The 24,501-nt window shown below is 58.1% G+C and overlaps 1 protein-coding gene across 1 annotated transcript; it reads left to right on the top strand.

Annotated features, from left to right (window-relative positions):
- The first annotated feature begins 8,873 nt into the window (after positions 1–8,873).
- GREP1 (glycine rich extracellular protein 1) lies at positions 8,874–23,374 on the top strand. The gene is made up of 33 exons (XM_087865775.1): positions 8,874–8,955; positions 9,135–9,167; positions 10,176–10,205; positions 10,762–10,809; positions 11,138–11,170; positions 11,269–11,328; positions 11,605–11,637; positions 11,738–11,791; positions 12,062–12,217; positions 12,297–12,338; positions 13,173–13,205; positions 13,300–13,359; positions 14,112–14,141; positions 14,216–14,248; positions 14,579–14,608; positions 14,691–14,723; positions 15,245–15,280; positions 15,640–15,669; positions 16,876–16,929; positions 17,200–17,235; positions 17,326–17,358; positions 17,463–17,498; positions 18,201–18,245; positions 18,530–18,571; positions 18,686–18,718; positions 19,155–19,216; positions 19,297–19,324; positions 19,634–19,693; positions 19,845–19,958; positions 20,210–20,254; positions 20,351–20,404; positions 20,705–20,708; positions 22,594–23,374. The coding sequence occupies exons 1-33, from the start codon at positions 8,889–8,891 to the stop codon at positions 23,372–23,374; spliced, it is 2,268 nt and encodes a 755-aa protein (XP_087721901.1). The 5' UTR covers positions 8,874–8,888.
- The last annotated feature ends 1,127 nt before the right edge of the window (positions 23,375–24,501 follow it).

Raw genomic sequence — 24,501 nt, 5'->3', positions numbered from 1 at the left:
AAAGTAGCCACCATAAATGTGTTCGAAGAACTAAAGGGAGCCATGCTTAAGAGAACTAGGATGACAACATCTCACCAAATAAAGAATACTGATAATGAGATAGAAATTATAAAAAGAACCAAGTGGAAATTATGGAAATGAAAGGTGTAAAACTGAAATGAAAATATTCCCTGAGGGGTTCAACAGTAAATTTGAACTGGCAGGATGGTTAGCAAACTTGAAGACAGATCGAGAAAGGTTATGCAGGCTGAAGAACAGAGGGAGCCAATAACGAAGAAGAGGGAACGGAGCCTCAGAGAAATGTAGGACACCATTAAATACGCAGAATGCCACATGGGAAGGAAAGAAGAGAAGCAGCAGGGAAAACATATAAGAAATAATGGAGGAAAACGTCCCAAATGTGATTCCCAGAAAAAGCTCCCCACCCCAAGAAAAACGCATTAACCTAGCCAACGAGCTCAATGAACTTCAGGTAGGATAAGTGAAGAGATCCACACACAAGGACACAATCTTGAGAGTGGCAAGAGGGAAAAGGACTCATCACTTACAACACCTTACACACTTACAACACCTTACAACACTTACAACAAGAAGAGTAACTGCTGACTTCTCACCAGCAACAGAGAAGGCCCAAGGCAGTGGAGTGGCATATTCAAAGTGTTGAGGTCGGGGGGAGGAGGGATTTGTCAACTAAGAATTCTATAGCCAACAAAACTATCTTTCAGAAATAAAGGCAAAATAGGGATGGCTGGGTGGCTGTCAGTTAAGTGTCTGCCTTCAGCTCAGGTCATGATCCCAGGGTCCTGGGATCTAGTCCCACATCAGGCTTCTTGTTCAGTGGGGAGTCTGCTTCTCCCTCTGCCTGCAGCTCCCCCTGCTTGTGCTCCCTCTCTCTCTCTGACAAACAAATAAATAAATCTACAAAAGAGGGGGGGTTAATTTAAAAATAAAATAGAGGCAAAATAGACATAAAAATATAAAAATAAAGAATTCATTGCTAACAGACCTGCTTTATAATAAAAACGAAAGGTAGTTCTCCAGGCTAAAAGCACGTGATCCCAAACAGTAATCGGAATCTATATGAACAAGCCAAGCACTGATAAAATTAATTATGTGATACAAAAGACAATGTAGGGGAGCCTGGGTGGCTCAGGTGGTTAAGCATCTGCCTTTGGCTCAGGTCATGATCTCTAGGTCCTGGAATCAAGCCCCATGTTGGGCTCCCAGCTCATCAGGGAGTCTGCTTCTCCCTCTCCCTCTCCCTCTGCCCCTGCTTGTGCTTTCTCTGTCGCTCGCTCTCTAAGGAATAAATAAAATCTTTAAAACAACAACAACAACAAAACCGCAATAGACAATGTAAACACATACTTCTTCTCTTAGCTGATTTAAAAAGCAATTCTACAAAACAACATGTATGTAATTGTATGCTGGGCATACAACGTATAGAAATGTAGCATACGGGGCGCCTGGGTAGCGCAGTCGTTCGTTTAAGCGTCTGCCTTCGGCTCAGGGCTTGATCCCGGCGTTCCGGGATCGAGTCCCACATCGGGCTCCTCTGCTGGGAGCCTGCTTCTTCCTCTCCCACTCCCTTGCTGTGTTCCCTCTCTCACTGGCTGTCTCTGTCACATAAATAAATAAAATCTTAAAAGAAGAAAAGAAAAGAAAAGAAAAGAAAAGAAAAGAAAAGAAAAGAAAAGAAAAGAAAAGTAGCATACATACTGTTAGCCCAAAAGAGGTGGGTAGGAACAGAGCTCTACTGAACTAGAAGATGATACCAGATGGAAACCTGCATCCACAGGAACAAATGAAGAGAATCAGAAGTGATAAGAAGGTCAATATAACAAATATTATACATGTATACTTGCTTTCTATTCTTCCCTCAGCTTCTCAAAGAAATTAAAGACGACCTAAATAAATGGAAAGACATTACACATTTGTAGATCCAAATACTTAATATAGATCAAATGGCAATACTCTCCAAATTGATCTACAGATTCAGTAAAATCAGAATCAGAATCCCAGCTGGCTTCTTTGCAGAAATTGAGAAACTGATCCTAAAATTCATATGGAATTTCACAGCACCCAGAATAGTCAAAACAAACTTGGAAGTCTTGCACTTCCCGATTTCAAAGCTACAGCGATCAGAAAACAGTGGTATTCTGGTCTGTCTGAAGGATATATATATAATCAATGACATGCAACTGAGAGTTTATGAAATAAACCCTGACATTCATGGTCAATTGATTTTGACAAGGGTGACAAAAAAATTCAGTAGGAAAGAAGTCTTCTCTATAAATGGTGCTGGAACAACTGTATTTCTACATGCAAAAATCATTGAGCAGAAAACTCTGACTTAACTTATTTTTCCCTCCAAGTGTGAATATTCATATATTTCTTGATGGAAATCTTAATGTGTTTGATTATGGGATAATGCCCTAGGCCCACAGGTGGTGTTACATATAAATGATATGTGTGCCCTATTAGCTTTCTAAAATCAGAGACATGTTGAATTCAGAAACACACCTAGCCACAGGGGTTTGTGGACCGGTAATACCTCAGGGAAGGCTCAGCCCAGTGTCTGGCATACAGATCCCCCAATAAACGCTGTTACAGAGCAAGTAATATATAACAGTGTTCTGAGCAGTAATTGAAAGAACACACAAAGTGCAGTGGTCTCAAGGGTGTGTGTGGGAAGAGAAAGGGCTGTTGTGTTGCTATAATGTTATAATAGAAACAAAAACAAGAACACAAAAGAGGAGTTCGATTTTGAGAGGAAGCCACAGTGTATCAAACGATACCATACCCAGCAGGGAGTGAATCAGTCGCAGAACCGTGAGGAAGCAGTCGTCTGAAGTGTGCCCTCCAGTCTCTGGGACAGTGAGGGGATGGGGGAGGGACCCCCGCGGGGACCTGCCTGGAAGACACCCTACATCCTGTGGGGGCCCTTCCTCTGAGGGTATTCACCTCAGGATGCCCATCTCAGGGTTTCCTAAAGCGCAGAACCAGGGTGTCAGCACCCCCTCCAGCGCCGGTAAGAGGCCCAGTCCTAGCATATTTGGAACACCAGGCACCTGCATCTTAAGCCAGTTCTCAGACCACCCCAAAGTCCCTCGCATTCCAGCACCACAGGCCTGGCCAAACAGCTCTGGGGAGGGGATGGGGACGGAGAAGCAACAGGGGCTCCCCGGTGAATCCAGGGTGGCCCGGAGCAGGCCAGGCCTGCGTGACCTCGGGAGCTTTCGGGGGCCTCACCCTCTCCCTGGGCCGGACGCATTGCTGACCACGGTCTACCGCGCTAGACTGTGAGCTCCTCCCGGGCAGGGCCACAGCTGGTTCACCTCCGTGGACGCGGGGAAGCCCTGGCGAACATTTGAAGAGACCGGCTGTCACGGGGGAGGGCCGGTAGAGGGGCTGCAGTCGCTGGGGAAAGGCGCTCCCAGAAAGCAGACAGGGAGGCCGGGGAAGGCCAGGAAGGCCGGGGCCCGCCCCGGGAGCCGCGGCAGGGGGAGAGGGCGGGGCGGCCGCGGGCAGGGCGCGACCCCGCGGGGCCGGAAGGGGGTGAGGCTCACCCCGGGAGGGGCTGTCAGGGGGCTTGTCCCGGACAATCACCTTCAGGACCCGGCCTGTGCTCACCTGGACGGGTGGGCGGGGCGCAGCTCAGCAAGGTCCCAGATTCCGGGTCCGCAGAGGCCGCGGAAGCCCCTGGGGCGGTCAGGCGGGCGGGGGTCTGCGGTCGACGGCTCTCTACCGGAGGACTCTCGGAGGAGGAACGGCCCGTGAACGCGCGCAGAGCCGGCTCGCGCCAAAAATTCCAAACCGGCCTCGAGGCCCCGCCCAGGAACGCCTCTTTCTCCGCCCCTTCCCCGATGCAGCCCATCAGAGGCGCCCAGGCCGCCGGGGCTCCGCCCCACACGTCCCTGCGTGCGCGTCACCGGGACCGCTCCGCCGGCTCCTCGGTCCGTGCCCTCTCATTGCGCAGGCGCCACGGCTCCTCGGCGCCAGCCGGGGTGGAAGGCACTACCGGCTGCGGTGTCCCGGCTGAGGGGTGTCGCGGGGTCCGAGCTTGCCGGTGGACCTCTCCCACTCGGTTCCCGGGATGCTGACAGACCTCCAGACCCCAGTCCCGCACGCACCACCCTCGCCTCGCTGGCTTAGTTTTTGAGACTATAAAAGGGGCGGTTTGCCTCAGAGGTGCCTCAGGAGGCGGTCCCGCGGGACGCGACGGGAAGTCCCTGCAGCCTCCGGGTCCCAGCGGGGTGGGGCGCCCTGGGCTCGCGGGCTCCCTCCTGCCCGCCTAGCATCGCACCGGGATGCCAGACATTCTCCCCACCCGCGGGAAGCCCTCCCAGGCCGCAGCCACCTCCGAGGCAGCCCTAACCATTCTTTGGATTTGAGATTTGAGCAGAGCTCAACCCTGCCTCAGCCACTTCGTGGCTGCACGACCTTCGGAACGCGCCGGGCCTTTCTGAGCTTCGGCTTAGTCTCTTCTCCGGCAAAAACCGAGCTGCTGCAGCTTCCCCCACGCAGCTAGAGGTTCAAATTGGATGATCCCCTTAAAGTTCTTAGCGTGGAGCCGGGGCGGAGCAAGCGCTGGTTCCTAACAATAGCGCGGCTGGAGTTTGCCCCTTCCTCCGCTAAGGGCACCTTTTATCCGTTTAACAGGGTGCTTCCAGGCCATCTTCTCTAGAACGCTCCCCATCTTATCGCATCTCGTTTCCCACCTTATTTTCGTATTGCGCTTATCTCTGTCTGAATTTCTGTCCTCTATTTACTGGTTTATTTGTTGACCACCCATCCCCCAAGTTCCCGACAGGTTAGGGTTCTCAGCCCATTGTGGTGCCTGCACCTTCGGCGAACATTCCAGGGCATGGACCAGCACGGGAGGGCCTGGCATACCAGGTTAGGCTCATAGACCTAGAGTTTCTTTGGGGGCTGCACCCCCCCACACACACAACACCCTTCCTTTGCATTTGCACCTGTGGCAGCCCCAGCCCCTGTGACTCAGGCTGGATCCTTGTGAAAGACCCCAAGCTTGTCCCCAGAAGGCCTGGGGAAGCAAGTGGCCCCCTCTCCAGCTGCCATCCCCTCTGCTAGCCCCATCTCCAGGAGTCCAGGACCTGGGGCTTCTTCCAGGTGCCCAGTCTTGAAAGCCTAATTGGCAATAATCGAAATATTTTTTTTAATTCAAAAATATACTTCCAATGGATATTTCAGTCTGTGGGAGGATTGTAATACGAAGTTAAGTACAGGGAGTAGATGAGAGCATGGGCTGTGGAGTAAGGAAAATTAAGGCTCTACCCTGCTTTGCCACACACATAAGCTGTGCTGCCCTGAGCAAATTGCTTTATGTTTCTGGGCCTGTTTCCATGTTTGTAAAATGGAGATGATCGTTCCTACCTCCTTGTACGGTAGGAGCACGAAATAAGAAAATGAATGCGAAGTACTGAGCTGAAGGCTGAGCAAGCACACAGTAGGAGCTTACTCACTGTTTAATAAAAACAGTAACATTCCGTCATTTGTATAGTGTTTTTCAGTTTTCAAAGCAGCTGTCGGGGGCCAAAAGGAAGTTCCTGGAGGAGAGGAACCAGCACCCGCACACCCGCCCCGGGACCACAGGGGCAGAGGCACGGGCCCGCAGGTTTCGAGACTAAAGAACTTGGCTGGGGCTCCGTCGGCGAGGAAGCACCCCCACCCCCGGCCCAGGCGCTGGATTGCCGGGGTCCCGCCCGCGCTCAGGTGAGAGCCGGCTCGAGCCCCGCGCGCCCCCGTGTGTCCTGTCGCCGCAACAGCACTGTGGCCGCACCCAGACTCTCCCAGGGAAGTCGGTCACCGCTCACCTGGGAAGCCGCTCAGGGATGGAGCCACGAAATGGGACTAAGGTGACTTAAGAAAAGCAGGGAAATGACGGCCCCAAGGGCGGACATGGCTACTGTAACGGAAGAGGAGATCGTGACGGGTGCGTCTGGGGAGCTGGTCTGGTGTTAGCGGCAGTGGGTGTCCCGTGGGTATGTTACAGTGCGCGTTTATCTTACGCACGCTCTGTACGTATGCCTTATTTCACGCTGGCATAGGTTTTAATAAGCCGGCAGGTGGATGGCGGGAGGGCGTTAACGGAGGTCAGGATTGCACCATGGGAGCGCCTGGAGGTGCCGGCAAAGGTGTCCAGAGGCAGCCGCTGGAGGGGTCTGGGCTAAAGAGCTGCCAGATAGAGGGCCAAGAGGGTGACCAGAGGGGACTTCGGCACAGTTGCAGGTTCACAAGGCGCCTGCCTCCCCTCCAGCTGTCCTCCCCAAATTCGCACCCTGGCAGGTGCTGCTCGGAGCAACTGGCTGGGAGTCTGTCAACAGGCTCTGCCATTTTAGGCGACACACTTCCTGGGCCTCTGCCTGGCACTTCCAACACCCAGCTGTCACCTTGCCCTGGGCTCTTAGCTCTGTCCCCTCAAAGTTCCTCCTCTCCCCGGAAGCTGGGCCACCATGTCCCCTCACGCCTAGGAGAAAAGGGTACCCTAGGCCAGGACTCCATCAGGGGCTGTCCTGGCCTCCACACAGTCCAGGTGCTCTTAGGCCAGGGCAGGGCTGGGGATAACCTGAAGGGACTGGACATGCTGGGGTGGGGGTGGCGCTGTTGAATGGGCCAAGGGTGCCCAACTGGGCTTGGCCCGGGGCAGCATCAAGCTGGCCCAAATGCCCAGGCTGGCTGGCATTTTCCACAGGCCCATGCCAGCACCCAGGCCGCCTGGCAGCGGTGGTGGGCACCAGCATTTCCTCAGCCTGTACCTCCTGCGTGGCCCCTCCTGGTCTGTGCCCACCCCCTCCTGGGCCAAGCTTCCCTGGCACCGTGGGACAAGCCTTGTGTCTGGGTCTGTAGAGGGGGCCCTTAGCTATCCTGCGTCTGAGGCAGACATCTGGGGCCCAGACCGACATAGGGCAGGCGGAGAGCAATGCAGTGTCTGGGGTAACTGGGCCTGCAGGCGCCTGTCTTCGAATCTCAGGCCCCCTGCTTAGGAGCTGTATAATCTGAGCCCTGTCCCTTTTCTGCTTGTTGCCCCATCTGTAAAACAGGGTAAGAAGCAGCTCCCCTGCAATGGCCCTGACGTGGCAGAACTGTTAGTGCCGTCATTTTACGGGAAAGAGAATGGGCTCAGGGAGGCTGGATTGCTGCTCCAGCATCCCGGCCAGATCGAGCGGGTATTTGAACCCAGTCGGAATCAAGTGGCTGGCCTGGTGACCACAAGACCACTAGAGGCCCTCGATGAGACCAGGGAGCCAGCACTTGCCTTTACGGGGTGGAGCAGGTGGCCTGGCAGGAAGCCCTCCCCGGGGAGTCTGCAGAGATCATCCCAGCTGTTCTGGGTGCTCTTGGGGTGGTTGGGGCCAGGGGCCACCCCAGAGCTCCTCCCAGCAGCCAGTAAAATGTCCAGCCCTAGGACTCTGGGTCATGGCTCTATGCCAGGCAGGGGAAGTGGTGGGCATGTGGGGGTGCCACACTGGGGCATTGAGCTGAGGGGACCCAGTGGGAGCAGAGGGGCCTTATGTGTGTGGTGGGGAAGGTGGGCACCATGGGCCCGGCCATGGGAGTATGGTCCCGGGGTGCAGCCCAGGATGTGGGTGGGAGAGGAGGCGAAGAGGGAGGGGAGGGACAGGCACATCTCCGTGCTGGGGGGTACCTGCTCAAAGCCCTGCCGTCCACTGTGGCTGGAGCTGGCCCCTGCATGCGCCGTGGTCACAGGAGCCTAGCAGCAGGCCGACTCCCCACTGTAACCCCTCTCTAGGCCCCCACCCTGTCAGGCAGCCTGACCTGGCAGGCCGCCCTCCTGAGCCAGAGGTGCCAGGAGGGGCTGGCTGGGCAGGGGCCAGTTCCTCAGACAGACAGGGTGTGGAGCCTTCTGGACTAGGGCCCGGGGGGCCTGAGTCACTGCTGTCCCCAGCCAGCTCGGTGGGGTTCACTCCTGGCACTTGCAGGCCTGCCTCTTCTGTCTTTGCGTACTTGGCTCCCCACCAAGTCCCCCTGCCTGGCCCGGGCTCCAGGCTCATCTGCCACCCCTAGAAACAGAGTGCTTACTCTCCCCATTGCACCTTAGGCAGTGCCCCCTGCTCCAGTCTCCCCGGCATTAGAGTCACTGCTGCTGGAGCTGAGCAGGAGATAGAGGTGACACTGAGAGAGCCCCTGCAGCGGGTGGACCCCCACCAAGCCTTCAGGCAACAGTGACCGTCCCTGGACAGGCTCCCTGTGTATCACCTCCGCTTATAGAAGGGATGCTGGGGCGCACTCGTGGACGTGCAGCCTCAGCGGGAGCCCAACGATCACCTCCTGGTGCGGTCCCGGAGTCTCCGGGGTGAGATAAGCTAATAGCCTGGCTCTTCCTGGACAGTCTAGTGGTCAGACCCAGTCTACTGCACCGTTGCCTCTCCACGTACCTCTGGAACACTGTGGCCTCTGCCCCGGGCTCTCTGTGTAACACAGTAACTCCTGAGTCTCCCCTGCCAGCCACCCTGCCATTTCTGTGCCTGGCTTTCCCTCCTCTCTCCAGCTGTGTTTGGGCTGGGCCTGGGGTGCCTGCCTGCCTTCCCCTTGCCAGCTGCTGGGAGGGAATCTGAGCCCCCGAGGCCTGAGGCCTGGCGCCAGGGCCCCAATCCTGACAGGGGTGGAGGAGCCTCGTGGGCCAGGTGGGGGCCTGTCGTGGCTGTCAGCACTCATGATGGATGAGGGGTGGGGCAGGGAGAAGGCCAGGCTTCCTGCCACAGACGGAGGTGGGGGGCTGGCCCCCTGGGGTCTGCCAACAGAGCCTCTGCCACTCACAGCTGGGGGGCCTCGGTGAGAGTCCCCACCCAGCAGGGGTGTTTAAAGGTCCAAGGGGTGTGTGCCCTTGCACTCCACTTGGCATCATGGGCACCTGGGCCTTCCCCACAGCCCTTTTCCTGCTCTGCTTGACTTCTGAAAGCCTACAAGGCGGTGAGGGCGGGAGGCAGGGAGCTGAGGTTGGGGCTGGGAGGTCTAGGCACAGCACCGGGCCAGTGCTGGGGCTCTGAGTGTGTGACGGTTTTGGGGAGGTTCAGGGATAGATGCCTGGGTCCTTCTCCCTGTCCATCTCTGAGGTCCGCACCCTGAGTCAGCACCTCCTTGCTCCCCAGGGCTACCTCCATTGTCTCCGGGCCTAGGGAAAGGTAAGTGGTCTTTGCTGGACTGGGGTCAAGGAAGAGGGACCAGTCTTTCCCCTAGGGGTCCGGGAGATCTCTGGGGAAGAGCTCCGGATGTTCCCTCCCTGGTTCTGGGATCCAGATGTGGGGCCCAGGAGAGCACAGGGTCCCTCACTGTCTTCATGGCAGACAGTCTTGTCCATAGTTAGCTCAAGTTTGGGGAGCAAAGACACCCCACACCTTTGGAACTGGGGTGAGATAGGGCAGAACGTCAACTCCAGGCGTGAGAACATCCCAGAGGAGGGGCTTGGAACTGGGTCTTCAAGGGGGCCAAGCTGTGACAGGGAGGGGTAAGGACATCCTGACAGTGAGAAGGGGCAAAGGCCTGGAGGTAAGGCAGGAGGGGAGAAAATAAGGTGAGGGGCCCAGAGGGTGGGGCAGGTAGGGTCAGAGTGTCACAGAAGGGTCTGAACTCCTGGGATCTGTGGGGTCCTCAGGATGGGAGAAAGGGCTCCCTCCTGAGACCTGATGCTGCATAAGAGAAAGATGGGGGTTGGGGCACCAGGGGGATGGGATTTCTAGGAAGGGAGGGGTCTGTAGACTCTCCAAAGATTGGAGGGGAGAGGTGGGAGAGGTGGTCGTGCCCCTGAGGAAGGCGCAGGGGATCTGCCCCCAGGGGTACGGCGTGAACACCTCCTGCTACGCGCCCCTTTCTCCAGGCTGCTCACCTGGCACTGTCCTTGCCCCTCCTCTGACCAGAGGGGAAACAGAGGCCCAGAGAGGGGGTTGCGCTCTTGCTTGCAAAGTGGGAGGGGTAGCATTCAGGTTGGGCTCTTTGCCCCTCCTAAGTTAACCCCCTTCTCTGCAACCCACAGGCTTAGGGAGCCCCAGTAGCTACAGATCAGGTGAAGCTGGCCGGGGGATAGGGTGGGCAGGGTGGGTGCCACTGTGTCCTCTGAACAAGGGGGAGGCACCCCAGCTCTTGGCCCCTCCTGGCCCTTCAGGCTCAACTTCTTGTCTTCACCCCCCCCCCAGGCTACGGCTCCCCCAGTGGCCTGGGAGCAGGTAAGAGATGGGCAAATGGGATTTTGGGGTTGGGAGAAGCAGCCACCTCAAAAATATGTGGGGACAGTTTTGACCCCACACCACCCCTCAGAGAAGTGAATTGTGACCCCTTCTGGCTGGTCTCCTTTTCCTCCTACACACACTCCCCTCCCACCTAGGAATCCATCAAGACTGTTCTGGTGTCCTCTCACCCATGTGCCCCGCCCCAGGCACCCCCAACTCTTTCCTGTCCCTGCTTGTTCTGTGCCACCCCCACTGAGCCCCGTTCAGGGTAGGCAAGTCTGGCTCACTGCATGCCCTCTGGGCCGGCTGGGAGTGGGCTCCAAGGCCCCCTTCCTGTTCACCAGCGGGGCTCTCCACCCTCTATGGGAATTCCCATAGGCCTGCCGCTCAGAATGGCTAGGGGGGAAGGGGTCCTGGGACCCTCACCTAGTCCCTGGATCTCCCCTGGCTTCAGAGGGGCTGTTAGACCTCGGAAGCCACGTGGGCACTGCCCAGCCCCAGCCCTGTCTCCCCTCCTTTCTCTCACACCCTTTATCTCCATATGTCCCCCCAGGATTTGGGAATGGGAACGGGAACGGGAATGGTCTGGGAGCCCAGCCAGGTGAGATTGGTGGGCTCTGGAAGTTGTTCTGTCTGCCTCCCTCCCAGGCCTTAGAGGGGAGGATCAGGATTTTTTAATGATTGAGGGGGCAGAGAGGGAGCCTTCCAGTTTGCTTTTTCTGGCGGGGTCCAAGGGTCCTGTACTCCCACCCCAGCTAGGACCCCAAACCTCCCCTGCTCATCCCTCCCTCTCTCTATGGGTCCTGCAGCTCAGAATGGCTACAGAACAGGTAGAGGTGGGCCCAGGGTGATTGGGAGCTGGGGTCAGGATTCTAGGTACTCCTGAAATGGGATCTGAGACCCTCACTTGATCCCCATCTCCCTCTCAGGCATTGGAGGGGTTGTGAAACCTCAGAAGCCAGGTGAGTCCCCCACCTCATCTCTCCCCATCTCTGCCTTGCCTCCCCCCCCCCCATTATTCCCTTATTCCTCCCTGACCCCCTCCTGCCCTATTCCCCAGGGTTTGGAAATGGAAATGGGCTGGCAGCAGGGGCCTTCCCAGGTGCTGTGGCCCAGCCAGGTAAGGTGGGAGAAGAGCATGGGGCTGATAAGGCTGGGTCAGCATTGAGAGGATCTTCTCCCAGGCTCCCCCAGGGCAGAATGGGTGACTCATTGGAGGTGGACGAGAAGGACCATTAAAGTTTCAGGGAGGAGAGAAGGGCACCCCTTTTTCACTCCCATCTCAGCTTGGACCCCAAAAGCCCTTTGCCTCACCCCTCAGCTCAGCATGGCCCTGGAGCCCCAGGAAGAGGCTGGGTCCCTGGGATCCCCTCATCTACCACATCTCTCTCCCCAGGTTTTGGAGGTGGTGTGAAACCCCAGAAGCCAGGTGAGACGCCCAGTCCATGCCCACTCCTCCCTCCACCCTGCCCTCTGTCTGGCTCCCTTTGACACCCTCTTCCTTATTCCCTCTGGCTCTCTCTCCCCAGTATATGGAAATGGACTGGGAGCTGGTGCCTTCCCAGGACTGGGAGTCCAGCCAGGTGAGGACACCTGGAGCCTGAGCCCAGGGAGGGAAAAGGGGGAGGAGAGGTAGTGTTGGAACAGGGAATAAATAAGGGAGAAAGTTGGGGCGGGGAAGCCTCTTTGTTTCTCCCCAGGCCTGGGAGGGGGAATGAATCTTCAGAAGCCAGGTGAGGGGAGAGCGTCCCCTCTCCATGTCCCCGGCTTGGGCATGTGTTACCCCGCCGAGGGGTACCCCCCAGAGCAGCCCCACTGGCCCAGATCCAGCCCTGCCCGCCCTCTCTCCACAGGCCCTGTGGCTCAGAATGGTGGCCAGGGACCAAGTACGGGGTGGGGACTGGGGGACATAGGCATGGATGTGGGGGTTCAAGGGAGCTCTGCGCTCCCTCACCTGGTCCCTGACCCTTTCTCTGGAGTTGGAGGGGGTGTGAAATCTCAGAAGCCAGGTGAGCCGCATGCTGTCCTGATGTCTCTGTCTTCCACCTGGTCTCCAGCCTCCCCCTACTCTCTTTTGCTGTCTTGCAGGATTTGGCAATGGGAATGGCATGGGAGTCAGAGCCCAGCCAGGTGAGGGCACCTGGGCCAAGCTGGGCTTCTGGGGAGGAGCTAGGGAGGTCAGGGACTGGAGGGCAGAAAACTGATTTCTGGGGGGAGAATAGGGTGGGATGAGGTCCACATGTGGCTCCGTGGCTCTGGGTGTTTCCCCAGGCCCTGCCTTCCATCCCCCAGTCCCTGACTCTCCTCCCCGAGGCCATGCCTCACACTGCTTTTCCTCTCTAGGCTGCAGCGCTGGCAATGGCTGGGGGCCCAGCCATGCTGGGGCAGCTGGGGCGGGGGCACGTGACTGGAGAGGTCAGGGTCCAGCCCATGCTGTTGTTCCTAGCAGAGGGGCTCTTAGGGGCTCATTAATTTTGCTGGCGTTCAAGTGCCTGTCCTGGGGCAGCCCATATGCCCAGTCCTGGGGGGCTTTAACCTTGCAGTGGGGCATACCCTTGGCGTTTTAAGCTAGAGCAAACCACTTTGGGTTCCAGGACCTGTTGGGAGGCCTTGAGGAGGCTGGGCTCTGCCCACATGGCATTAGGAAGTGTGGGTCAGAGGGACCCAGGACAGCTGTGGGGAGAGGTCTGGGGGGTGGGTCCCTTGCTGCCTGCCTCCCCAGCCTCTCTCCAGCCACAGGCTCATGACCCCTTCCCCCACTCTGGTAGCCAGGCTGAAAGGAAGGATGTGTGAGGGGACGTCAGGGATCCAGGCAGCAGGGTGGGGGAGTCTAGGGGCCTAATCAGGGCCACCCCGCTTTTCCATGCTCAGAATGGCTGTGGACCAGGGTAGCAAGGGCATGGGGTTGAAGCTGGGAGCCAGGGCTAGGCTTCTGGGTCCCTCACCTGCTAGTCTGTACCCCAGGCTTTGGAGGGGGTGGAAAACCACAGAAGCCAGGTGAGCCCCGCTGTTTGTCTCCCTGTCAGCTATCTCTTTGTTTCTGCTCCCAAGCCCGTGATCCCCCTTAAATCCTCTTGCTCTGTCTCCCCAGGATTCAGGAATGGGAATGGGCTGGAAGGTGGCGCCTTCCCAGGAGCAGGAGCCCAACCAGGTGAGGCTCTGGAGCCCTAGGAGCGTGGGGGTCACTGAGGCGGCCCAGGTCTAGTTAGGATCCAAGAGAGGAGGAGGGGCCGGGGGGACACAGCGACAGTCTCCTGGTCTTCCCCATGCCTGGGAGGGCTGAAGCCACAGAAGGCACGTGAGACCCGCTTGCCACGGCCACCTCCCCCACCTGGTATGAGCATCACTAGTTCACCGGACCACAAGGGATGGCCAGGTGGGAGACAGGCCCCTCCAGAATGGGGGTGGTGGTGCTGAGGTGGGTGCACAGGAAAGGAGCGTGAGTACACGTGGCCAGGGGGTGCACTGGTGGGGAGCCAGGAGCATTTGGGGAAGAGGAGGCGGAGGCCAGGGAGAGGACCGCTGGCTGGGGCCCCCTGAAAAATCTGTGGGTGCTTGAGCCGGGGCCTCCAAGAGAGCACCAGAGAGGGTCCAGGCTCTGGAAACAGCTCAGAGGCCAGCGGTGTGTGGGGGGAGCTAGTACGCACCCTGGGCTTGGTGGCGCAAAGCCGTGTCACAGAGTCGGCCTCCCTGGCTGGCTGATGCACATGGTGGCCGTGACGCCTGACCAGATGGGACCCAGGCAGCGGGGGTGACATTCAGGCTCCCCAGGGAGTCGGGCCCCAGGGGGAGGGCAGGGGCTCAACTGGGTGGGGGAGGCACTGGATTTGGAGACACAGGGGCCAGATCCCAGGGGAGCCTCCGAGAGAGGCTGGCCCCAGAGTCCCTCTTGCCTTCCATCAGGTCCTGCAACTCAAAATGGCTACGGACCAGGTAGGCACATTCTAGGGCTCTGGGGACACCCGGAGACGGGGACTGGGCCCTCATCTGCTCCCTGTCTCCACCAGGCTTTGGAGGGGGTATGAAGCCCCAGAAGCTAGGTGAGCCTCACCCCTGCCTATCTCTCTCCACCCCTAAACCCTAAGCTCCCCTCCCCCATTCACACAGCCCCCATCTGTCCCCCAGGATTCGGGAAGGCAATGGGTTGGGAGCCCAGCCAGGTGAGACTGCTGGGATTTGGAGGTCCGCATCTGGGCGTCCTCTCCCATCTCCCTCCAGGCCTTGTAGGGGCAGGATTGGTAAATAATTGAGGGAGCACTAAGAGAAAGCCTCCAGGATTCCAGCTTTCAGGCTTGGCTCTGAAGGGGGCACCTTCACCTCTCCCTCAGCTGGATCCCAAATCCCGCAACTCACCCTTCCTCTTCTCACAGGCCTAGTGATCCAGAACGGATATGGAGCAGGTAGGAGCAGAGTGGGGAGGACCCTGGGGAGGCCTTCAGACAGGGCTCCCGGGCCCCTCACCTGCTCCTGTGTCTTCTCCAGGCTTTGGCGGGGGCATGAAGCCCCAGAAGCCAGGTGAGTCTGCCCTGGTCTTGTCTGTATCCGTGAACCCCCTAAAGCCAGAGCAGCCCCTCCTCAGCCTCCCTGTCATTCTCTAGGATCGGGGAACCGCCAGAGGCATGGCCTTCCCAGGGGCCAGCCTAGGCTTCTAGCAGGGAGAGAGGAAGGCAGAGGGCTGGCTTCCACATAGTGGGGAGGTGGAGAGCTTAGCCTGTGGCCAGGGAGGCATGGGGAGGAGGAGACGACCTCGCACCCACTGCCTCACCTGCCCACCGCTGCCCTGCCCCAGGCTGCCCAGCTCTGTCCTAGCTCCTCTGGAACCCCTCCAAACCCTGCCCCTCACATCGCCCGGACCAGGAGCCCAGCCGCGGGAGGGCAGCCAGGTCTGGGTCCCAGGAGTTGGGAGAAAAGCAGGAACTGGGGGTGCAGGGGACCCTGAGGAGAGGTCTGGTGGGGTCGACATCAGCCTCCACCTCCCCCCAAACCCTGAGTGCTCCTGCCCCCACTCACACCCCCTGTCCTTCTGTCCCCACCAGGATTCCGGAATGGCAATGGGCTGGGAGCCCAGCCAGGTGAGACTGGTGGGGCTGGGGGGGGGGTGCAAGTGTGGGCGTCATCTCCCGCCTTCCTCCAGGCCTGGCAGGAGCAGCTGGCGGGGCCTCTAGGACCCCTGGTTCTGGCTGGGCGCCAGCCCCAACCCCTGCTCATCCCTCCTCCCCCCAGGGGCCCTCAAGCTCACAAAGGCTACAGAGGAGGTTCCGAGGGGAGAGGAGAGGCGGGCCTGGTGGGGAGCGCTGGTCCGCACCCGGCTGTGTTCTGGGGAGAGGGTGGGGCTGGTGCTGGAATAGCCCTGGCAGGAGGCCCAGGAGGCCCCGGGTTTCTGGTCCCCCTCCCCCTCGCCCTCCGTATCTGAGCCTCTCCGTCCCCACAGGCCCTGCGGTTCCCATGGGCTACGGACCAGGTAGGGGAGTGGGAGCTGGGGTGAGAGGCCCAGAGATGGGGAGTAGGTCGCTCACCTGCTCCCATCTCTTCTTCAGGCATCAGTGAGGGCGGGAAACCAAGGAAGCCAGGTAAAGCCTTCCTCCTCCTCATGGTACTGTGACTTCTAATAAGAAATAACTATTCGGGGGCGCCTGGGTGGCTCATTTGTTAAGCGTCTGCCTTCGGCCCAGGGCATGATCCCAGGGTCCTGGGATTGAACCCTGCATCGGGCTCCTCCGCTGGGAGCCTGCTTCTTCCTCTCCCGCTCCCCCTGCTTGTGTTCCCTCTCTCGTTGTCTGTCTCTCTCTCTGTCAAAATAAATAAATAAAATCTTAAAAAGAAAAGAAAAGAAAAGAAAAGAAAAGATAGATAAATAAATAAATAAATAAATAAATAAATAAATAAATAAATAAATATTCGGTCTCCAGTTCCCAGCACAGAGCCCCTCAAAGCCTCGGAATTTCCTAAGTGAGGAGAGCGGTAGAGGGGTCTTTTGTTATGTTAATGAGGTAACTTTTGGAGAGCCCCTAAGTCACCTGGGGTTGGGGGCTGGTTGCCAGGGGAACCCACCATGTGATGGGAGGGTTGGAACTTTTGGTGCCACCCTTTGACCTCTGGGGAGGGGGCCGGGCTGGAGATGGAAAGGGTCACCAGCCGTGCCAGTATAACGAGGCCTCCCTAAAAACCCGAAAGGGCCAGTCAGGAGAGCTTCTGGGTGGGTGACCCCGTGATAGTGCGGGGAGGGCGGAGGCCCCTCAGGCCTTGCCACGTGCCTGGGCTCTTCTTCTCTTGCATCAGCTGGTTCTGAGTTCTAACCTTTATCATAAGCCTGTATTCTAGTTAGGAAACGGTTTTTCTGAGTTCTCTGAGCTGCTCTAACAAACCAGTCACACCCAAGGGGTTGGGTTTATAGCCAGTGGCCACCTGGGCTGGGGTGGTGCCTGAAATGGGGGGTGGGGAACTGAGCCCTTAACCTGTGGGGTCTGAGGCTGTCCGCAGGGGGCCGGTGTCAGGACTGAGTTATGTTGTCAGACACCCAGCTGGTGTTGAGAGAACTGCTTGGTGCTGTGGGAAAATTCCAGAATTGGGATCAGTGTTAGAATCGGGCCCCTACTGCTCTCCACCCCCAGAAACTGTCTATTCCCCTCACTGCTTTCCCCCTTACAACCCACATCCTCTCTCCCAGTTTACAGGAATGGGCTGGGAGCTGGAGTCTTCCCAGGCCAGGGGGCCCCACCAGGTGAGGGAGGCAGGGGTAGGCCCTCCAGTGCTGGGAGGAGGGGGTCCAGGGGAGGAGGGGGGCACAGGGCCCCATGAAGCAGAGTTGGGTTCTGGGGAAGAGAAGGGGGCAGGGTGGGGTCCAGCTGTCACTCAGCCTGTTTCTATCTCTCCCCAGCCCTGGGAAGGGGCTTGAGCCCTCCAAAGCCAGGTGAGCCCATCCCTGCCCTTCTCCTCCCTTGCCTTGCAGTTGCCCCCCCAGCCCTAGCCCTCATGCCTGCTTCCCCCCCAGGATACATGCCAGGGCCTGGGCTGCTGCTCCCAGCAGGTGAGTGCAGTGGGGGCTTCAGGAGGGGAGACGGGGCTCTTTCTTAGGAGCTTGAGGTCTGAGGTCCGAGGGGACCTGTCTCTCCTGCAGCTCTGGGAGGGGGTGTGAAACCTCAAAAGCCAGGCAAGTGAGAGACTCCCCATCTCTATCCTGCACCTCCTCCTGCCTCCTTCCAGAACCCTCCCCACACAAATTACTACCCTCATATCCCTGCTTTTTCTCCCCAGGATATGGCAACGGAAATGGGGCGGGGGCCCAGCCAGGTGAGGCTCCTGGGGCAGGGCTGGGGGTGAAGGGAGGCGCACCAGGAGAGAGGCAGGAGGGATGCTGCCGGAAGGCAGAGGGTGTAGGTGCGTCAACAGCAGGAGCCATGTTAGGTGTGTGGGTCCCCTTGTCCCCCAAGCACCAAGGGAGTGCGGCTTTCTCTGGTCTAGCCAGTGGCCCCCCCTTGGAGGCTGTGTCTGCCCTGGGAGTCACTACAGGCTGAGGCTGGGAGAATGGCCTGGGGCAGACGCTAGCCTGGGTTCACTGCCCTCCCCCTCCCTCCCCCATCTAGGTCCCTGCAATGGGAGGGTCCCTACACTGCCTCTCCCCAGGCCTCCCACTTTGGGGGTCCCATCTGATAAAGGGGGCGGCTGGGGCCCCAAATCTCAGCCCTCTCCCCCAGGGCAGAACGGCAAGCTCCCAGGTCAGTATGGAGTAGGGGGCCTGCAGGGCACCAGGGGATACCTGGTCCCAGGAGGGGCTGGGTCTAGCTGGGCTGCTCAGAACCCCCCATGGCCATTGTCTAGCTGAGACTGAGGCTTGTCACAGAGCCAGCTGAGGGAAAGCCTAAACTCTGGCCCTGAGACTCCAGAGGACCCCCATTATGGCAGCTCTCCCCAGCCCCTTCCCCCAGGGCAGGCTGCAGCGTTCCCAACCCTCCTTGCCCTAAACTCACTCCTATCCCATGGCTTTCTCCCTAGCACCGACTCCAGCCATCCAGTGGGGGCTGAAACCTCAGAAAGCAGGTATGACTCTGTCTGCCCCATCCCCAGGCCAGATCAGGGTCACTCCACCATTATCCTTGGGCCCAGTCTGCCTCAGCTGTTCAGGTTCCTTAAGGCCAGGAAGTCCCTCCCCTAGTCTACCTGCAGTCTCTCTTGCTGCTTTCTAAGCCCATTTCTTCTGGTTCTTTTCCCTATCGATAGGGAGTATCCCTTCTTCCTCCTCAGAGCCCCTAAGGTCCATACTTGGCCCCCAAGGAGTTAGGGAAAGTCTGAGTGCTCTCCACTGATCTCCATTCTCCTCACAGGATACCAGCCCCTGAATGGCTATGGACTAGGAACAGAACTGGGTAAGGAGGCCCTTCCCCTGCCCTCCTCTCCTGTCCCCAAGCTCAGGAAGAGGGGAGGCAGAGACTTCGGCTATCTCTGACTTCTCCATGTCTGCCCCCCATTTCCTCTCTCAGGCTTTGGTGGTGGCCTCAAGCCTCAGAAAGTTGGTGAGCCCCCTGGACCCTTTGGGTGCAAGCTCGTATCTTCCCTGTGGCAATCCCTGCTTGTCCTTGTCCTTTTCTCTTGCCGTGGCTGGCTCTTTCCTTAGTGAACCAGCATGCATTCACTCTGCAGTAGGCCACAATGACGGCCAGAGACAGGTGCCACCATGTGTCAGGTGAGGGTCGAGTGGCACACTGAGGTCCAGTCCTGGGGTGGAAAGGGAAGCTGCCTAGAGGGAGGCCAGGAGAGGCTTCCAGAAGGTGGGGCCCCAGAGGCTGCACAGGGTTAGCTGGTTGAGCATGGGGGTATGCGTGTGAGGCCTTCTCTGGGTTGCCTCAGTCAGTCTGTCTGTCTGCCGCCTCCTGTCTCTCCATGAGCTGGTCACCCTGAGCCCCTCCCTCCCCCGACTCACCCAGCCTTTCTCCCACTGCTGTCTTGCAGGTTTTGCTTACGGGAACGGTCTGGGAGCTGGGGTCTTCCCTGAGGCCCACCTGCAGCCAGGTGCCTGGGAGTTTTGGGGTGGGGTGTGGGGCCCTGGACTCAGGGACTACTCGTCTCTGACCTTCTCCTCCCTCCTCCAGAGTTCCCCGGGGCCAATGGCTTTAGGAATGGTGAGTTGGGGGGCGCCTGGGTGGCGCAGTCATTAAGCATCTGCCTTCGGCTCAGGGAGTGATCCCAGTGTTATGGGATCGAGCCCCACATCAGGCTCCTCCACTATGAGCCTGCTTCTTCCTCTCCCACTCCCCCTGCTTGTGTTCCCTCTCTCGCTGGCTGTCTCTATCTCTGTCAAATAAATAAAATAAAAAATCTTAAAAAAAAAAAAAAAAAGGAATGGTGAGTCGGGGACAGAGGACAGAGTGCAGGGGCTAAGGGGGAGGGACATCCAGGGGCTGGGCAGGAATCACTTGGATCTCTTGCAGGGTATGGGGAGGAAGCACCAGTGTACCCCAAAGCAGCAGTTCCAGGCCCTGAAGGAAATGGTAGGAAATGAGTGTTTAAGGGGTGAACCCTGGCAAGGGACGTGGGGACCAAGCCAAGTCGGCAGGGCCCTCTGAGGGCCTGGGGGCTTGCAGCATCCTGGATGTCCCGCACTGATGGGCAGGGGTGCCCACAGTAGCTCTCCTTCTACAGGTCAGGCCGGGGCCCTAAGGGGCTCTTCTTGGCCCTCCCTGCAGCCCTGGGGGCTTGCCTTAAAGCCTAGATATGGGACTGGAGGTGCATATCCAGGGATCGGGAGCCAACCAGGTAAGGGGGTGTGTGGAAGAGCATCGTGGGCTTGTCAGGGGTGGCTGTAGGGAGCTGGGTCCTGGGCCTAGGCGCACCCACAGCCCTGTAGAGAAGACGTAGGACCCGGACAGGAGGGATTAGGCAGGAATGGCTAGGGTTTGAGGAGAGACAGGTGGAGCAGGAGACACGAGACCAAGATGGGGAAGTGACAGACCCGGAGTGAAGGCCACTGGGGACTCAATGCTCACACCTTCTGTCCCTCCCCCCAGCGACCTATAGACAGCTGAGGCCAGAGCTGGGCCCTGGACCCTTCGGTGAGTGGCAGTCTCCTGGGGCCTGGGGTGAAGCTGGGGAAGGCAGGACTCTGAAGTCCTCTAGTGAACTGTTGCCCTGGCTTGTCTGTGCCTTAGGCAGCCCTGAGGTGAAGAGAGGCAGCAGTGGCCCACTGGAAAATAGCTATGGAGGTAAGAGGGGTCACGGTGACCCTGTCCCCCACTTGCCCTGTGCCACCATCGTTGCCCTTCCAGGCTGCACTGGGCTGTCCCAGCCCTTGGGAGGGACAGGAGGCTCTCAGGTCACCTTAGGTTATCTGCTGAGTGACTGATCTGAGAGACCAGAGGAGGGACAGGGCTCAGGTCCCCTGGGAGATGAAGAGGGGTCCAGACCTCACCAGGGCCCTATCTTTTCCCAGGCCACTGCCCTCTTGGGAAATGCTGAGCACCAAGACCCTTCCACTGCCCATCCTGAGTGCCTCTGTACCACAGCCTGGTGTGTTGGGCGAGGACGGCCAGACCCTGGGGCTTGGCTTCTGGCCTGGGGTCTCCTGCGGGCTGAAAATATTAATAAAGGCGACATGCTTCCCTGTTTGCCTCTGTGTGCTGTGCTGGGGGTTATCACTGGCTGGGTGGAGGCAGCCCGGGCCACCACCTAATTCATCCGTTTCATAAACGGGACAGCACTCTGTCGCAGTCTAGCGGGGGAGCCACAACCAAGTTAGAGAAGGGATCTGTGCCTAATTTATGTCTACATTTATAAAGAACTTATTAGTTATTTAAAGTAAAAATATTGGGTCGCTAGGTGGCTCAGTGGGTTACGTGCCTTCAGGTCAGGTCATGATCCCAGGGTCCTGGGACTGAGCCCCATGTTGGGCTCCACGCTGAGTGAGGAGTCTGCTTCTCCCTCTCCCTCTGTGTGCACACTCGGTCTATCTCTCTTTCTCAAATAAATAAAATCTTCAAAAAAAAAAATAAATAAAGTAAAAATCTTTTTCTCTTAAGCCTCCCACTTGCTTCCCAATGTTATTGTACTGATTAATTTTATAATTTGGATATAAAACGCACTTTCACATCCTCTGATTAATGCTGTTAGATTATTAGTTTGACAGATCTGACTTCCCCCTGAATATTTAGCATGTCTTACAAACCTGATTAACTCAATTCCCTTACACACTTCAATTACACACAGAATCTCCTTGATCTACAAATCCAATCAGTCACTTCTTCCTAAGCACTTAAGGGGCTCTTGGAAATGAATAAATCAGATATTTAATATCTCAGATTACTGAACGCTTTCAAATGTTTTAAAAAGCCAGTTACTAATCCACTATCCATATTAGTGCTACTGGATTGCTGCTTTTTCTTATCCCGTGATTACAAATTTGCTTGCCCAGAAATGCGGAAGCAAAGTGCTCTTTTTACCTGGGCCAGAACGGAGGTTGCACAATTGGGGATTGACCTGCTGCTCTGAACTTTTAACTCAGAGACAGGCCAGTCCCATTCAACCACTCGCTCCCTTCTACTTGGTGGATCAGATGCCTCCCGAGTCTTGAATCGCTTAAAGCCGATTAAATCTGCAAATTTACTCAGTTGAATTTTTGTTAACACTGGAGAACTGGATTAGAACCCAATCTCTGAGCACAGGGGCCACCCAGCGGACTGTCTCAGTGAGGGCAATGTGTGATATCCTTCCTAACCCACCTAGAAATGTTCTAATATTATTCTAATAAAGGTTTCTATATTCCGATTTTATTTTATTTTATTTTATTTTTTAAAAGATTTTATTTATTTATTTGACAGAGATAGAGACAGCCAGCAAGGGAGGGAACACAAGCAGGGGGAGTGGGAGAGGAAGAAGCAGGCTCATAGCGGAGAAGCCTGAGGTGGGGCTCGATCCCATAACGCCAGGATCACGCCCTGAGCCGAAGGCAGACGCTTAACTGCTGTGCCACCCAGGCGCCCCTCTATATTCCGATTTTAAAGAGATTGACCATTCTGTCCTTTTTTATGATTGTCACCATTGGTCATTTATGCCGTTTGTTAACAATAACGTAAATACTCCATGTCATCAGATTCTGGTTTTGAATTATCTTTTCTTTAAGATTATTGAATGGGAATCTGCATAGGTCTTGACCCATGCCCAGAGTTCTCATTCCAGAGACACCAAGGGCAAACCTCGCTGGGCGCCGCGAGGGTGCAGCAGCTCAGTGGACCCTAAGGCCAGGTGGGGGCGCCAACTGCGCGTGTGCAGCGCCTGGTCGTGGGGCCGGTGGGGGGTGGGGCCTGCGGCACCGAGGGACGCCATGATTGGTTGGGACTGCTGGAGGGCGGGAAGAAGACCCTGATAGAGTGCGCTGCCGCCTCTGATTGGCCGCCAGGAGTAGCTCGTGTCAGCTGGCGGGACCCACGCGAAGGCAGCCGGCGCGCCGGCCCGTGATTGGCTGGGCGGGTCACTGCGCGGCGCGTGGCCACCCGTGGGAAGGACGCGGTCGAGGTGGGAGGCGGGCGCCGGGTTCTGGGGTGGCAGCGGCTGCCAAGCTGGAGGCGCGGCTCCCCCGCGCCCGCTCGAACCCGCGGCTAGCCCGCGTCCGCGCCCACTCGCGGCTGGGCAGGGCCCGCGCGTCGCTGTCGCTGACCGCGCCGCCCGCGCCGTCCCTGCCGCACCCGCCGCTGCCCGGCCTGCCGCCCAGCCTGAGCCCCGCGCCGCCGCCGCCGCCCTCGGCGCTCGCCCTGGCGGAGCTGCCGCCTCTGCCCGCGCTTCCACTGCGCCCCGAGCCCCTGGCGCCCTGGGGCCCCGACGCCCACCTGGTGCTGCCCGAGCTGCCGCCCGAGGCCTGCGTGCCCGCGCCGCCTGCCGCCGCGCTAGCGCTGCAGGACCTGCCGCGCCTGCCCGCGCCCGCGCCGCCGCCCGCGCACCTGCCGTTGCCGCCGCTGCCCGAAGCCGCGGTCGCCGCCACGCCGGGGCCCGTGGGCGCGCGTGGCCGCCCGCCGCTCATTGCCGAGTCGCCCCCCCAGCCGCTGCCGCCGCTGCCCGCGCGGCCCTCGCCCTCCAGCCTGCTGGCGCCACCCGCGCCCCGCGCCCCCTGGTTGCTGCCCGCCTTCCCGCCGCCGCCTCAGCCAATGCCGCCGCCGCACCTCTTCCTGTCGCCTCCCTGCTGAAGGCCCGGCCCTTCCGAGACCGTCGACCCCGAGGGGCTGCGGGCGGGTGAGTAGGCAGCCCCGCCTGGGACGCCCGGGCTGGGCGCCCTCATCGCCTTCCCCACTGGCGGATTCAGAAAGTGTGGGTCAGAGCCTGGACTGGGAAAGACGGAGGGAGTGTCAGAGGAGCGGCCCAGCTCAGGGGAAGGAGCAAGTCTAAAAATAAACTGGTTTTAAGAATAGGGTCTTTATTCCATTTTTCCCTACTGCCCTACAGCAAGCCTCTTGCCTAGTTATTTGAGAATGTAACTCATCCCCTGTGCCGATAAGTGGGCTGCTTATCAGACCCGTCGCGGCGGGGGCCCACCCCACTTGGCTCGAGGAAATGAAAACAAGAGTTTGAAATGCTCTGACTGGGCCCGCAAAATGTCTCATTTCCCCTATAAAGCTAAGGGTTTGGGTGCCATCACTAGGGCTCTGCCCCACCACGTGTGTGTGGCTTCTGGGAACCCGCACCGGCCTTACAAGTCTTGAGTCAGACTTTGAACTGAGATGGATCCAAGGAACCCTTGGGTGCCCCGGGAAAACAGTGGTGTGGACAGCCGATACTGGGCCCTGGAGCCGCAGCATCACAGGCAAGGGCTAGGTCGTCCCCCAGCTGGACGGTAAAGTTCCCAAGGTGAGTCATGAAAGGAAGCCCCTATTCTCGCCCCACCTTTGCTCGCCCTCTCCTCCACCCCCACCCTGCCAGGTTCTCCCCAGCGTGTACAACCCAGAATAAAAGTTCCCTTTGTTACTCAGGTGGCTTGGTCTCAGGTAACCAGGCAGATGTCCTATCTCAATGGGCTCCTCTGCAGCTCAGGAGTGGTATCAGGAAGCCAGCTTGACCGTGGGCAACCTCTGAGCGCCTGGGACCCACCAGCAAGAAAGGCAGTATGTGAATTTCCCGTGACTGTTGTAGCAGATCACCACAAACTGGGCAGCTGAAAATAAAAGGAATTTATTCTCTCAAGGTTCTGGAGACCAGAACTCCAAAATCAAGGCATTGCAGGGCTGTGCTCCTCCCAAAGCTCTTGCGGAGGATCCTCCCTTGCTTCTCGGAGCTCCTGGTGGCCCCTGGTGTTCTTTGGCTTGTGGCCTTGTCCCTC

The sequence above is a fragment of the Ursus americanus genome, chromosome 2 (assembly GCF_024610735.1).
Source record: "Ursus americanus isolate L20-20 chromosome 2, mUrsAme1.1.p, whole genome shotgun sequence".
NCBI lineage: Eukaryota > Metazoa > Chordata > Mammalia > Carnivora > Ursidae > Ursus > Ursus americanus.
The sequence above is the reverse complement of the archived record's forward strand: the minus strand, read 5'-3'. Positions and strand labels throughout refer to the sequence as shown.